The sequence below is a fragment of the Callorhinchus milii genome, unplaced genomic scaffold, assembly GCF_018977255.1.
Source record: "Callorhinchus milii isolate IMCB2004 unplaced genomic scaffold, IMCB_Cmil_1.0 Scaffold6, whole genome shotgun sequence".
NCBI classification, from domain to species: domain Eukaryota; kingdom Metazoa; phylum Chordata; class Chondrichthyes; order Chimaeriformes; family Callorhinchidae; genus Callorhinchus; species Callorhinchus milii.
This window is the reverse complement of record NW_024704747.1, coordinates 17,464,813-17,481,564: the sequence shown is the minus strand read 5'-3', so window position 1 is coordinate 17,481,564 and position 16,752 is coordinate 17,464,813. Positions and strand designations below refer to the sequence as shown.

The 16,752-nt window shown below is 40.5% G+C and overlaps 1 protein-coding gene across 1 annotated transcript in view; it reads right to left on the bottom strand.

Annotated features, from left to right (window-relative positions):
- The window catches only part of pard3bb (par-3 family cell polarity regulator beta b), a 394,398-nt gene that overhangs the window by 118,815 nt on the left and 258,831 nt on the right, over positions 1 to 16,752 (bottom strand). Inside the window, exon 22 of the mRNA XM_042336226.1 lies at positions 11,528 to 11,777. Coding sequence (XP_042192160.1) covers positions 11,528 to 11,777 — 250 coding nt within the window. The remainder of the gene's footprint in view (positions 1 to 11,527; positions 11,778 to 16,752) is intronic.

Genomic DNA, 16,752 nt, shown 5'->3' with positions numbered 1-16,752 from the left:
TGACGTCCAGGACCTCAACAGAGTCCCTTGTCAAGCAGTGGTAAAGTTCTTCAATAATTAAACTTGTTCACGTTTAAAGCAGCAATCTATTTAGTGATTGGGCATCAACTGAATGCGCCGACTGCAAAGAGGATTATGGTAAAATTCCAAGAGAATGCACAAAATGTACTGAATCAATAAGCTTTCAATGGGAATATCATCATTTCTTGTGTGCTGATTAATAGTGGCATTACTCTTACACAAGCTTGAGGATCCGCACGTGAGGATCCGATTGTTATTTCTTTACACAGTCACAACATTGAAAGATTCTCCTCAATTCCCTCCCAATCTCTTCACCCATCTTCCTGGAGACCTGATCCAAGGTGCAATTACATAGTGCACTCAGAACAAATTACTCATGCACCTGGCCCTCATAGTGACTCCCCACTTCTGATATTAATCAGTCAATTGACTGATGGCCACTTTTAGTCTCTCTTTCTGAACTCCTCTTCCCCCAACCTCCAGCCCCAGCCAAGGGCAAGAATAGAAATTCACTATGCTAATAATCCCGACAAAGTCGTCATTAATGAGATGTTAAACTGAGGTACCATCTGCCTGTTCAGGTAGATGTTAAAGATCCCATGACACTATTCGAAAAAAGGGACTTTCTCCTGGTGTCCTGGACAATGATCCCCCAAATAAAATTGATCGCTCACTCCATGGCTGTTGCAATTGATATTGCTGTGTGCAAATTGGCTGCTGCGTTTCATCCACAAAATACACTTTACAGTATATCCTATGGAATGCTTTGAAAGGTTTCAAAGACATGATAAGGTGCTATATCAAATGCAAGGATTATTATTATTAAAAAAGGCATTCCCTATACCTAACAAATTCTGATATTGAGCCACCACAATGACCTTATACAATACAGATGTTTTAAATATATTTATATGTGAATGATAAAAGGATGATAACTTCTGCATTCGTACTTGTTGCATACTTGTTTTTTAAATTACTACAACGTTTTGTTACAACAATATTACCTTACTTGCACATGTAATAATGTAATGAGGTGGAAGGGTTTAATTCGTCTTGCTCGATCTCTCTAAGGGGAGGCGAGTACACCAGATGTGAAGTCAGATATCTGCCCCAGTGCTCAATAAGCCCAAAGTGGATGCAATCTTTTTTTACAAAAACAGGATCAAAGCAAAAATTGATTACATCAAGGGAAATCGAACACTAAAAGGAAATTGATTCAGAAGGAAACAAAAATCCCTGAATCTTTAATGGAAGGAGTTCTAAACTAAGATACTCTGAAAGTGGGTTCCATGGTTCTCCACCATTCACAATCCCATCTGTCTTACCCAGCGTCAGAGAGACGAACAGAAAATACAGTGTGGGCAGAACAGAATATCGTTGCTCAATGAAATAAATCTGAAAATTTGCCGTGTTAGGTTAAGTGGTTTCAGCACAGGAGTCCTACATTAATAATTTTCATTCATATAGGGCCCTTCATGTTGTGTAACGTCTTGAAAAGCTTCTCTTTTTGAATAGTGCATAGGATCTTTAACGTCCACTTGAACAGGCAGACGGGATCTTGGTTTAATGCCTCATACAAACAATGACATCTTTGACAATGCACTGCTCCCTGGCACTGGAGTATCAGCCAAGATTGTGAGCTTAAAGTCCTGACGTGGGGCTTGACCCCGTAAGCTTCCGCTTCGGAGGCGAAAGTGCTACCAACTAAACAACAACAAGGTTCCATTTATAGAGTACCTTTCACGTCTGGAGGACGTCCCAAGGCGCTGTACAGTTGGGCTGACATGTGCCACAGTGATGAAGAAATGAGAAAATGCATGCAAAATGCTGACTTTTTAAAACTAAAATTTTTTAATTTTTAAGTACCCATGTTAAGTCCGGACCCAGTCAATCTGACATCTGCTGCTCTCTGCACCAGAGCTGCTCCTGGAAACATACCTGAGCACTTTGCATGATTATTCACAGGTGCAAAGGATTTCTCGCAGTAATCCTTCATCTTAAAAAACACAAGCGTAAACTGAGGAAATAACCTCGCTTTCCTCCAGCCGGGGCCATATAACAGTGAGATCAAACATGAAAATGTAAAACTCACACTCCGGGGAGCCGTACACTTTGAGCATAAAACTGGAGGAAGCTTTATGGAAACAGACAACGCTGGCAGCTCAATATATCATCAAGAAGGGAGAACTCGCTTAAGGCGAGAGAGCTACATGAATGATGTAAATGAAGAGATAGTGGAAGAACTGAAGGCCCTTTTTGCGCATTTTTCCCCATGTGTCCCCGCTTTGTTCCTCTTCTTTCCTCCAAACGCCTACATGTGTGGTTGCATGTACCAACATGCACTAATGCACTAACTATTCAACTGTGGATACCTCACAGTTTAGCCCAGCCCATCACTCACTGGATATTTACAGGTCCAACTTGAAGCAGGGACCGTTGGACAGTGATTGAGTGAGCAATTGCACGTTAAAGATCCTCAATTGACAATTGAGAATCTTGATGCTCCCCCTGAACAGGCAGACATGACCTCGGTTCAATGACCGAGTTAATGATTCATTCAATGAACAATACCTCTAACAATGCAGCGTTCTCCCAGCACTGTATTTGGAAGTCAACCTAGACTGAATTCAAAGGCCTGACATGGAGCTTGAACCCACAACCTTCTGAAAGGCAAGAGTGCTACCGATTTAGCCAGACTGGCATATCAATTCCAATATTGTCCCCATGATTTGTAAAGTCACTCAAGCACTCAAATGCACCACTGTCTAGTAACACACTCCTGAACAGTATTATTTTCTGCTTAGTTCTGAACTTGGGAGAAAAAATAATATTTGACCAGAATTTCCTTGCATGCATTTTATGTTTTTCTTAAGCGACTCAAATGGGATCTCAGCATGTAACTATCATATTTTGAGCAGTAAGGGCTTGTCAACCCCAGATTATTACTTCCACATTTACCTTGAGATTCCGGATAATCCCCACGGTATTGTTCTGCAAAATATGCCAGAAATGAGGGGTAGAAAAGCACTAACAAAGCAATAAAACAAGCATACACAGACCCATATTCTACAGAGGGCCAGATGTTAACAACATGTTAAACCAAGAAAAAGTGCTTTGGTTGCACAGCTTTTCCTCCCGTCTCCCGACAGTGCTGTGGTGCAGTGCAACACAAGGACCTGATTTCAGAGGTATTGCTACCTTGCCCAAGTGGCCACTCACTGTGTGGAGACAATGAGTGTCAGTGGGCTATTTAATTTGGGGATATCACAGTTGAGTCCCAATCTTTAAATGTTAAACATGGGGAGAGAAGGGGGGAGAAGCTGTGGGAAATCAACAAGCAACACAACAGCACTCAGCAGGACACTGGAAAATAATCTAGAAAGAATGGGCCAATCAATTCTTTCAGCCTTCACTCCAGTATATTATGCGCCCATTGTCATGACAATTATTCTCTCAATTCACACACCAAGTTCTATTTGAAATCTAAACATTGCCTGTTACAATTTGTGGGCTTCTCAGTTTCCAAGCCAGTGTTATGCAACTGACAATGGACATAACAAATATTGCTCATTATCACGTTGTCAAAATGTCTCAAAGCTTTTCACCAAAGTTACTGTACCGTGTTGTGACTGCGCAGGTCTTGGTGCACACTTGGTATGCAGGGAAAAGAGATAACGACTTGGAGACTCAGCTCTTACCCCAGTCAGAAATGAAGTGCACCACTGTTGAGGCATGGACGCTAATACAAGCACTCCGGGACGCCAATTGCGTGAAGGGCGCTATATCAATGCAAGTTATTATTGTTGTAATATGATTGGAACCACTCCGCCAAGGTTGCACTATAATCTATGCTACAAAGTCTTCCCAAATAATTTCTGGCATTTGAGACTTTTTAACCATGTTTCAGATCTTGTTTGAAATGTCCACTCTGGGACCAATGCCCAGAATAATGCGCATTCCCCTCCTGCTCTTCCATCCCTGTAGCTTTTTGCAACCGTTTACTGCAGGCAAATGTCTGTCACATTTACCTCCTAATACAGTTACTGTCGTCGACAGTCAATTATGTGTGAAGTGTTTTGAGGCGCTTTGACTTGATACAAAAATGCAAATTCTGTCTTTCTTCAGAGATAGCCATACTTTAAAAAAACTGCGTCTTTCATCATTAAATGATTTTAAAAAATGTTTTTGGCAGGAAACATGTACAGTGCTAAATAATAAGAATAATCCTTGTGTTTGATATAGCACGTTATCACATCTTCGAGACATTTCAAAGCGCTTCACAGAATATACTGTAAAGTAAATTGACTGTATATTTTGTGGGCGAAACGCGACTGCCTATTGCGCACAGTAGTGTCCCATAAACAGTAGTGGATTGAGTGACCAATTTTTTCCAAAAGGAATTATTACCCCTGGAAAAGCGATCCACCAATTGACTAACAATTGGGTTCCTACTTACTGCGTGTGGAGTAAGGAAAGTTGCCCAACGTTTTGCTCTGCCGGGAATCGAACCCAGGTCTCTCACTTGCGAAGAGAATGCTCTAACCACTGAATTACAGGACTCCACCAGTCCTGCATGTAAACAAACCTTCTTTGTGAAAGTGAATGCACATAGACAAATCTGTGAACAAGGCTTTTTCTGCCTTGCAGCCCTGTGTTAGATTTCAGCTCTCCCAGGCGTTGCAAACCCTGCACCTACATTGCATTGACTAGCTTGTGACTCTTCATAGAAACCTTCATAGCACTAATGAACTTACACTGCTGCTCAATGTAATGGATTTACAACTGCTGGGCGCTGCACTGAGTCCAGATTGAACTGCACTGCATTCTCATTGAGCAAGAACATGAATAACAAGGACAGCAAGGGGCTGGGAGGGGAGGGAAGTTCACCTATTCGGTACATGTTTAATCTGAAGTACAGTACAAGACAAGGCCCGCTTTCCGCAAACACAAAATTATTCAGTCTTTAAAAGTATCAGAATTCAGGCCCCCAAATTAAAAATATTCTTACACTTTGCAGATAAATCTGTCTGATCACAGAAGAACCTCAGTCATCCAGACAGGAAACATACTGTGTGCCCTGAATCTTAAAAGAATCATATTTCGGAGAACAAAAATTGTGTTTTATCCTTAACAGGATTTTTTAATAAGGAAACTGAGTCAAGTTGTGCAAATGGGTACTCCATACGGTACATCACTAACCCATGGGAATTTTGCTCTAATACATTCCACGGCAGCAGCAGGAATTCGAGAATGGTTGAATGGAATTCTAAAGAGATTCCTTATTAACCAAAACCTAAGAGGCGAAACGTCAAACTCCACTGACTCTTCTCTAATGTACTTTAAAACGACATTTTAGTTTCTTAAAAAGAGCTTCACCAAAGCTACTCCTAGACCCAGATGTTATCGTAGTATATTTCTCTTCCCCCCAAAACAGGCTCTACTCTGAATATAATAATCCTTACATTTGATATAGCGCCTTATCACATCTTCGAGACGGCGCTTCACAGAATATACTGTAAAGTGAATTGACTGAATATATTGTGGGAGAAATGCGGCAGTCAATTGCAGCAGTGTCCCACAAACAGTCGTGGATTGAGTAAACAAATTTTACTCTGCTTACTGAAGATACTCCACACGCCTAATAATAATCCTTCCAAAAACCAAAAACAATAATTAAATTGGTCATTTTCAATCTACGACTGTTTGTGGGACATTGCTGTGCGTGACCAGGCTTCGTGACCACATCACTCCCATCCTCGCTCGCCTCCACTGGTTCTCCATCCCCCAGAGGATCGAATTCAAGATCCTCATCCTCACCTACAAGGCCATTCACGGCCTTGCTCCCTCCTACCTCTCTGATCTACTCTCCCCCTACTTACCTGCCCGTACCCTCCGTTCCTCTGGCTCCGGTCTGCTCCACATACCCCGCCCCAACCGCCCTACCATCGGTGGCTGGGCCTTCAGCCTCTCAGCCCCGAGGCTCTGGAACTCTATCCCCCAGTGCCTTCGCCGCTTCCTCCCTTTCCTCCTTCAAGGCCAGTCTCAAGACCTTTCTCTTTGACCGTGCCTTCAGCTCCCCTCTCGACTCTCTACCCCCTCCTTGCTCCCTCCCTTCCCTCCCCTCACCATTTCCCCCTTGCTCAGGTCCTGACCCAACTGTACAGCGCCTTGGGACGTCCTCCGGACGTGAAAGGCGCACTATAAATGGAATCTTGCTGTTGATGTTGATTATACATACCTGAATATGTATCTTAATGCATTTTAGACAGTACCAGAGTTGGCAATGACAGCGCTGAGGGCAGCCTCATATTATTTAGGATATCAGGGAACTAAGAGTCAAATAATGGAAGGAACGCACGCAAATGGATTTTCAATCAGTCTCAGCAAATTTACCACTGAAAGTAGCTGATTAAGAAGCGTCTTTGAGAATAAATTTTGCATAGGTGGCTGCATTTTTCATTGTTTTGCTCAGACAGTGGGGGTGGAAAACAATACAGAAAGACATCAAAGTAATACCAGCAGCAGCAACAACAGTCATTTGGCCAGAACAAGTGGCAATCTATAAATATTTGGCACCATTGTTAAACACTCACTTTTCCTTTAGTCTGAGGAAGGGCAAGGTTCTGGTCATTGGTGAGGAGTTGACTTCTCTCCATTTGTTGAAGGAATTGACATTTTTAAAAAAAAAAACGAAATGCGAAATTTCAAAACCATCAAAAGCATTTCTTGGAGCAACAGCAAATACACATTAGCTTTGGAAAGACTAAAATAGTTTTGGAGTGGAGCCCTTTGATAAAGCATCACAGAGCGAGGAAACTGCACTTTGCTTTGGGACACACAGATGAATGGAAGATCTGTGTTGCAGCAAATGGAATATCTGAACAGCACTAAATATTATCAGTGATCAAGAAAAAGCTGGAAATCTGAAATATAAACAGAAAATGCTGGAGGTGCACAACATGTCCATCAGCATCTGAAAGTTTATAACAGGTGAGCCAACACAATGGGCCACATCCCTCAAAACCTTTCCTACTAGACAACCTGGGAGAAGCTTGCACCCAAGCAGACACAATAGGGGGAAGAGTACCCTCTGTTTCTATGACCTGTTCGGCATTTCTAGCATGTGCAGTTTTGTCTTACAATCTTTAAAATTTTTGTTCTTGCTTTTATTGAAGTTTATTTCACAGATTAAGCAAAGGCACCAAACTACTGATGGCATCCTGTCCTTTGTCCTACGACAAAGAGAAGTGGTGCATGAAACAACAAAACTACTTTTAAATAAGTGTATAAATTTGTACTGTTCCAAAGCTTCCCACTAAGGAAACATAACCATAATAAGTTTAAAATCTCTTGACAGTAAATAACAGTACCTGGAAAATGTATGTAATAAGCTACAAACATCGCAATATCCAAGTAAGGTTTTGTGAGAGTACAGGGTAATTTCCTGGCTCGTACGGTTTTGTATTTGAAACTATATTTTAAAGCTGGTTTGTTTTTGAACAAACAAAGATTAAAATTCCTTTTGCAATTACTTAAAAAATGGGGGGAGGGCAGGGGTTGGACAAAGGGCATACGTTAAATAACGAGGGAGTGGATCCCCTTAGCCAGGCAGAATAACTGGAGTGACTGAGGTGATGGTGACATCAGTTACATCCTGCCACTGTCCCACATGGTTCTTTGGGAAACAGGGTCAGCCTGCAGATGGACAGGAGCACACAGCTGCGGTCTGTTCAGCCAGCCCACGTGTTAAACAGCTTCTCTGGAGTTTTCGTAGAACATTTAAAAACAATTATGTTTTTGTTTTTCATTTGTCTTAATTATTGGGGCAGAATCTCAGTGCCAGTAATGCCAAGTTTCAGCTCCATTCCTCCAGTTGCCCTGGTGGTCGAGAGAATGAACGTGCCACCCCATCGGTGTAGCAGGAAGCCACACAGACCAGAAATGCACAGGCTTGAATCCCAGTGTATGATGAATTAGTTGTTCTCTGATGGGGTACTAGTTGGGGAGCTACAAATAGTTTCAACACCTCTGAACGAATGAGGGGAAGAAAATAAATCAGCTAGGGTAGGTGCCTAAATCAACTACAAAAGACAGTCAATACACTTGACAGATTATCATGTGAAGCACTTTGAGACATCCTCCTGACTTGAAAGGTGCTATATCAAATGCAAGGATTATTATTACTACGCAGGATAGATATCCAGTAATCCCTGCTGGAAAGTGAGGAGGAGATCAGGCTTTGACCATGATGAGAACACAGGAACTTTACTCTACATCTAACTCGTGGTGTAATTAGCCTTATAGAAGAGTACAGTATAAACTGGAGCTTCAACTGTAAACTAGAAGCTTAACCCATCCCTAACAGGTCAACAATCGATGAGACAGTGTACAGGTTTGCGTTGATATTGCAACACAGGGCAATCCTGTGAATGACAGTTGAACAGATTGTTAAATATTTGAGAAGCAACAATACACTAATTAGCAATCACACTAACTACTGCACTGAAATCAAAACACAAAGGAATACAGTGCATTATCAAACTTGTCAACAAGATTCTCTACAAGATCAATTTGTTTCCACGTAATACAACTGGAAGACCCATTGGGCTTGATTTATATTGATGCTACTAACCATAACTCTCAAACCAGTTTGCAAGCCAGGCCACAAGCCACAGGTTGAATATGAAGCACACTCATCTAGTCTCAGCCTGCATTTGCCTTGCATCTAAACTATATACGACTGATCTGGGGACTGCTCAATGTTATAAAACAGGAAAATTGCACCCTTCCCCAGAACTGAATCATTTACCTTGGCAACATCACCTGGATAGCCTCAGCCACAAATGGGAATTGTCATTGTGAGAAAAATCCCAGGCTCAAAACAGGTGCCCTGTAATTTTATGGTACGGTGTGCTGCGCATTCTCTTATTAATTCACATTTCAGTGGTTTCTTAGTGCTTTCCCGTGCTCCCTCCAATTACACCGTTTGTCTCTAAGTGCTGCCACATCTTGAACTTCACGTGTCACTTATTACAAAAGGAAAAGAAAAACAATTATTCCATTTTACTGTTAGTATTCAGAGAAGATGCAAGGCTAGAAAAGTCAACACAGGATGACTCTAATTAGCACGATGGCCAGCAGTTAATGCCTAGATTTGACAGGATCACGTCTGGATAGATTATTGCCTCATTAGTTACTCTATATTGACTGTCGGTATTCAAATATAGGTCAGTCTCACAAATCCGATTCCGAGCAAATAGTATTTTAGTTTAATTTTTTAATGCGGGAAAAGAGAGAAATGCAACACTTAAAAGTGAAAAACTACAAATTCGCATTTCCATGATCTTGGTAGCTCAGAAACCATAGAATCTGATCAGGCTCTCTGCTCTCACCCACACCCTTGTAACTTCGATTCAGTTCTCGATCTGAATGGAGTAGAAGCATAAAGATGAAAAGCAAAACTAACAATAGGTTCAAGATGAGCAAAATTCTTTCCAACTTTTTCTATAAATAACAGAAAGACGTTCCAACCAAAATACTCCTATTATGATATTACATGAGAAATGCCTAAATGATTACCAAGGTTTAACCTTCAGTCAATTCCAAGAATACGGCTGATGTGGGTAATTATTGCACTTTGTCATAATGCCAACTTTAAGCCTGCTTTTTTTTAAAAAAATGGAAGTGCTTAGGAGGCTCAGATTTAATGGTAACAGGTCAGTGAATCACAAGCAGTTCAGTATTGCCAGGCAGCAATGCAGCCACTTGCACACTTGCATAGTTTTTGGAGTGGGATACATAGCTGACATGCCTTCAGTTCAGCACCATGACTGCCTTGTGTCGACGACTGTGAAAAGAACTAAAATTAATTTAACTGTAAACTAGTTATTGTCAAGAGTCAAGCACAGGGAATGAGACAAGACCTATACTTGAGTGAAATTCAAACCCTGGTTTCGGTTCAGAAGCTGGAAGTTAAAGTCTATTAGAAACAGCTTGGTAGATAAACCGAAAGGATTAGAATATCAGCATTTTTCAGTAAATTGTTACATGAACAAAAGGCCACTACTTTCCTAGCCTGCAGTTTATTTAGAGGTTGTTGGTTACATTTGTGGCTCTCATGGCTGGATACCAGAGAGAGCATTTATTAAAGGCTTATGCAGTAGGTAAGTACATGCTTTGGCGATAGACTAGCCAATCACTGTCACTCCAGGAGATGCAATAAAGGGAGCTCTTAAACAGAACCATCTGCACCCCATCCTGTACCTCATCTTCTGTAACAATATTACTTTGACATTTTAAACAGCGCGTCACGTCCGCCATTGTGGTGCTGCCAGCAGAGTTTGGCTGCAGTTAGGGGAGAGAAAGTTATTTCTAAAAAAATTCTTCTTTGTAGATACTTTGGAAGTTATTCAGTGACTGAACAGAACAAAAAGAAACCTTTTATGGAAATTTCAGGGTCAAGATCAAAGCTATTACCATTTAAGAACATAGTTACTTGAAGACTGAATTATTCACAGAATTTAATTCATAAAAAGGATCTTGAACTAAACTGACATAACTGTTCACAATACCATATGCATGCCAGCATCCTGTCTCCGCTTGGCTAGTATGACACTTCATAATTATATATAAAGCGGCATTCACGTCATGAGGATGTCTCAAAGCACTTCACAGGATAGACTGTGAAGTGTAGTCCCTGCCTATATTTTTAGTAAGTGAATGCAAACAGAAGTGTCCCACAAACAGCCATGAAGTGCATGACTAATTTTACGTGGGTAATTGTTGGCCAGGGCATCGGAGAAACTTCTTTCTCTTTTCGAATCGCACCATGGGATTTTTAACCTCCACATGAACAGACTGCTAGGACCTAGGCTTAACGTCTCATCTGAAGGATAATACCTTCAGCAAAGCAGCATATCCTCCATACTGAATTGGAGTGTCAAGTCTATTTGAGTTCAAATAAGAGCATTGTGGATTGAAGCTCCGATGTGCGGCTTGAACCCACAACTTTCTAACTCAGAAGTGAGAGTGCTAACTACTAAACTACGCTGGCACACAATATGCCTCTGTATATCTCTAGACATTGAATCCCTACCTAAGAAGGAATCCATAGACCACGAATACTCTCTGAAGCTGAAATCTGAATGTTGGTCCCAAATGAATAAGAAACATCCAAAGCCATTGAAATATTTTCAATATATATGAACAATTGCCTACAAAATATATGGCCATTACACATTATACCATATGAAGTGCTTTTGAGATATCCTCCTGACATGAAAGGCACAATATCAAATGTAAAAATTATTATAAACCCTTTTAAGGCTGAAAATCAGTAGGATGTCAACAGCATTATCAACAGGAGACCATGCATATTGTAACCTTATTTCAGAATTAGGAGTTAAGAAGCAGCCCTTTATCATCTCATTGAGCTACTTGGGGATATATAGAACAGTTAGAGAGCTGGCCATAACATAAATATCAGAGGGTTGGAGTGCACACTGACCTCAACATTGCTCCGAAACCTTTCTTCTTTGCTTTCTTTTCCTCCTTTTCTTGACTATCATTTCCCTTTTTCTTCTCTTTGGCTTTTTCTTTTCCTTTTGTCTTCACCTTCTGCTTCTTGTCTTTCTTCTTCTTGTCTTTTTTCGTCTTACTATCGGAGCTCTCCCCGTCCTCCAAATCCACGGGTCCCTGCAACGCAGACTCGCTGCCAGGAGTCTCGCGGCCTGACTGGGAGCTGTCTTCAGAATCCACTGGAGTGGACACAAAACAGACATGGAAATTAACGGTTGCTTATGCTGCTTTTTTTAAAATTGAGAGGAAACTCTTGATGTAATTTTCTATTTTCCCTTTACTTGATTCTCCCCACAGTACACACCATTTCCAATTGACAACTGGCAATCTACCCCTGACAGTAACAATTTTTAACAAACTTCAGGGAAGGGATTCAGGGAAGTCTGGAGTAACTATCTCCTCTGGTTTTCCCCTTCCTCTATGGAGTGGTACTTGAACCCCATTTAAAGTTTCCCACAGCAAAATAACTAGGATTATTTGCTCAGCAACCGGAAGATGGGGGTTTGTTGGAGGGGAGGGGGGGTGGGGGTGGGGAAGACGACTCATCCATAGCCACTCCATATCAGTAGAGCTCCAATTTGTTGCAGCCTCACACAAACTCAAAGCAACCTTCACCCTTGCAGGTTTTTTAGAAACGTTTCAGTGTTACATTAATGAGATTTGATATTTTAATACCATGAATACTTCTTTGGAGTTAATCTGATGTATGTACATGTGTGAGGTTATGATTCTTCAAAACTTACCATCTGAGATAACAATATCAAACAAATTTCTTTTCCAGTTAAAATAACATGTGCAGTCTCCAAATGCACTCAAAATGCTAAAGGTGCAAAGGTAAAATTCAGTAACTAATCTAGAAGAATTGTTCACTGGAATCAAATACCTCCAGCTGGATCTCATTGTTTGCCACATGTACCCTGTTGAAAATATCTTAGGGATGGAAGAACTCACTTGGTTATTTCTACATAATACGCTGCCAATTCCAATTTTTGCTAATGAAATGCATGTGAAATTTGAGTGACTCTGCATTGAATATACTATGATTGAGAATTTTTCACTGACTCAATTTATGATAATAATCTTTGCATTTGATATAGTGCTTTATCATGTTATCGAGACATCTCTAAGCGCTTCATATGATATACTGTAAAGTAATGTGACTGTTTTGTGGGCAAACATGATAGCACATTCTTCTTTGTTGTCTGCAACAAGTAGTATTAGCGGAAATAAGAGAAATACAAAATAAAACTGCAACTATCATCTGCAGATTATGCATTATTAACAATAAGTACACAGGTTTCACTTGTGGCAATAATTTCATTTTCTCTGGGCTAAACTTCAGTTTGTCTCATAGTGCAATAACTGAACATCATTAAAGATCTCTTCCATACACTTTGATGGGAGATGAAAATATTCTCTTTTGATTCTTCAAAGACAATTTCTTTACGTCTCTCACAAATGTAACCAACAGCTAAACATACCTAACCCTTCATTCCCTCTATCACAATCTCACTCCTCTCTCCATAATGACTAATGCTCCTCTGAACATTGTTCTCTTGCCCTTACCAAATTTCTACATATTCTTCCTCCTCCTTGAATTCTAAGTGTTGAACTCAAGCAATGTAGGACTGACCCAAATAAATTAATTTAGTCCCAGCACATCAAGGCTGTGGAAATCCAAATCTTCAATCAGTCTTCCCTTTCCCTCAATAATCGAGTATTCAGAACCCAAACTTGGCATCACCTAACCATTTCTTCTCAACTTATGTTTGGTTTTGTGAGGCTGGCCAGGAATATTGGTTTTGTCTCCTACTGGAATAGACTTTCTGGGCTGAATATAACATTAATCCTCGTATTTGATATTGCACCTTATAATGTTGCTGAACGTCTCAAAGTTTTTAATGGATTTACTATAAAGTGAACTGACTGATATTTCTAGGTGAATATGGCTGCCAATTTGAGCACAGAAATGTGCCACAAACTGAAGTGCATGACAATTTTTTTTATTCAGGCGTTTGTTGGCCAATCCATGGGGAGAATCTCCCTACTCTTTTCGAATAGTGCCGTGTCCATCTGCACAGGCAGACAGGACCTCGGTTTAACGTCTTCTCCGAAGGATGTGTGGCCTCCTCCTGCTCTCGTTTCCCAATGCTTCAATTTACTTTCCTCAATCTTGGTCATGTGGCTTCACCCAGGATTCTCAACAGAGAAAATGTTGCTGAGCAGCAAGTCAATTAGTGACTGAAGGTGATGCAGCTATGTAATCATGGAGTGAATTGAAGTAATTGTTATAATCAGAATCTCGGAACTGAACGCGAAGTGAGTAGTTGAGCAGTAGCCCCGCTATTATCTCTAGGACCAAATCTTATCCTGCGAACATTTGTTATGTATAGCTGACTGCTGCATTTTTGGACTTATAACAATTTTAATTTGCATTCTTCGGTGTCTTAGAAAAACATATGTATTGTAATGAAATGGCTTTCCAAATATTCTGCTGGCTTTGCTCTTAAAATAAACAAAATAATCCTTGCATTTGATATAGCGCCTTTCATCCCAGGAAGATGTTTCAACCTGCTACGCAGAATTCACTATAAATTGTAGAGACTGTGTATTTTGTAGGGGAACACGGCAGCCAATTAGTACAAGGTAATATGTCACAAACAGCCATGAAGTGAATAACCATTTATTTTTAATTCGGCAGAAAACTGCCTTGCCTTTCAAACAAGGGAACAACGGCCCTCGGTTTAATGTCTCATCCAAAAGACTGTTCTCTTCTCATTCTGCCGTAAAAGTGGCATTTTCCTCCCTACTAAATCATTTAAGGATTTGCAATGGAGAGAAGAGCAATGGGAATCGCATAACCACAAGCGCACAATTATCACTCACACACTCACTCAGACACTCCTTCACTCACTCACACACGTAAGCGAGAGGACCCGGGTTCGATCTTGGGCGGGGCCAAACCTTAGTAAGTTTCCTTACTTCACATGCCTCTGTTTACTTTGCAGTAAGAAGGAACCCACTTGTTAGTCGATTGGCGCATTACTTTCCGGGGATAATAATCCCTTAAAAAAATAATAATCCATGACTGTTTGTGGGACACATAATTCCCTCTCACCTCCCTACCTATCCTACCTGCTTAGCCCCCACTCCAACACCCACTGCCTCCGGCCTCCTATTTGTCCCTCGTGCCCTCCAATCCATTATCTGTGGCCGTGCAACAGCCACTATGCCCCAAAACTCTGGAACTTTCTCCCTCAATCCCTCCGCCTTGCCCCCTCCATCTCCACCTTCAAATCCCGCCTAAAGACCTTCCCTTTGATCATGCGTACGGTCAATTTGATTTATTTTTAAATTCCCAAGGGGTCACCTTCCTAATCCTCCCCCTGGTTTGTTGTCATACTCCTGGACCCTATCCCGCATGAAGGGTGCTATATAAATGCAAGTTGTATAGTATATTCTGTGAAGCACTTTGAGACGTCTCGACGATGTGATAAGGCGCTATATCAAATGCAAGGATTATTATTTTTTATTATTAAGCAAGGCAACCTCCTGCTCCACAAATGGGAATTTAAAAATAAACCATATGTATTTGCCTTCCTAAATATTCTATTTATATCAATCATACCAATTGCAAAATCTTATAAATAACTAATGTGTTACTTTTCAGGTTATTTTCCAATTAGCTGGAGGTTGTAATATTTTGTGCTCACCCAGGTGAGGGACTTCAATGCTGAGAACCTTTTTGTATTACTCCACTACAGCTGTGAACAACCAAAAATCCAATGGGTTTCCTTAAATTTTACTAACAGAATGCTGGATATATGGGAAAAAATAAACTCTTCTGCTTCAATTATGTACAACATTGGCTGCCCCTTAGAGAATTAATTGGTACGTTTATAGTGACTTTGAACATCGATGCCTCTCAACGTGATTCACAAATAATAAATAATAATCAACTGTAGTGACTGTTTATGTAGACAAATGCAGCAATCGTTTGCTTCTGCCAAGACCCGCAAATAGTCATTAGGTGGACAATTGATTAATGTGGAGGATTGCTGGCCAAGAATCTGGGATAAATATCTTCTCTTTTCAAAAAGTCTCATAAGAACTTTAAAGTCCACCTGAAAAGACTAAGTTTAATGTCCCATACTATTGGCATCTCCAACAATGCAAAACCTCCTTTGGTGCACTGGAATACCAACCTAGACAATGAGGGGCTATAAACAGACCCTAAAATCCATTATATTACAAAAGTCTCCTTTGCTTCCTTCATTGATTTTCACTGGGTGAGAATTGTGTTATTTGACCACATTAACGGGGAGAGCTTGGGGGGGGGGGGGGGTGGGGGGAGGGGTTGGGGGGTAAAAATGTTAAGATGAGAAAATAGTGAATGGCTCAAGTGTTAAAATCNAAAAAAAACTGAACACAATTGTTAGGTTGCATCCGGCCAGAATTCAGGATAAACTAAGACATAAAGAAAAATCATTTCATGTTAGCTTTGCTATATAAAAAAATTAATTTGCTATGACCTTGTCTAAATNAAAAAATGAATTTAATAATAGTAATGTGGAGTTTACAGAGGTTGGAGTCATCATGTTTGTCACATAAACAAATGTAAGCTATTACACCAGCAGCAGTTGATTATAGGGGTGATTTTCATGAATACTGAAGACCTTCAACTCAAAAGAAATGGAACTGCTCATGAGATACCAATTCTTTCTCATGCGTGAAATAAGCCCAGTAATCAACTTCTCGTGATATGAAGGAGGAGAGGAACGGTATGACAGGCCTCTTTCATAACTCTGTGTTCAGTGAGCCACGGAAAGTGTTGTGCATATTGCCATCTCAATAGCCCACAAATTTTGTTCTGAAACTCAAAAATTATTTCCTTCCAACGTATGAATCGTCAACAGTAGAAAATGTCACAAAAAATAACAGGAGCAGAGAATTAAAAGTGCCGCTGGTACAGTTCCAGGTTCCTTCCTGGGATACTGTCAATGTCAACCTTTCATCCAATAACCTCCCAGAAATAATAATACATTAATAATCCTTGCATTTGATATAGTGTCTTTTCACATCACCAAGACGTCTCAACACTCTTCATAGTGTAAAGTGTAGTGATTGTGTATTCAAAGACAAACTTGGCTTTGT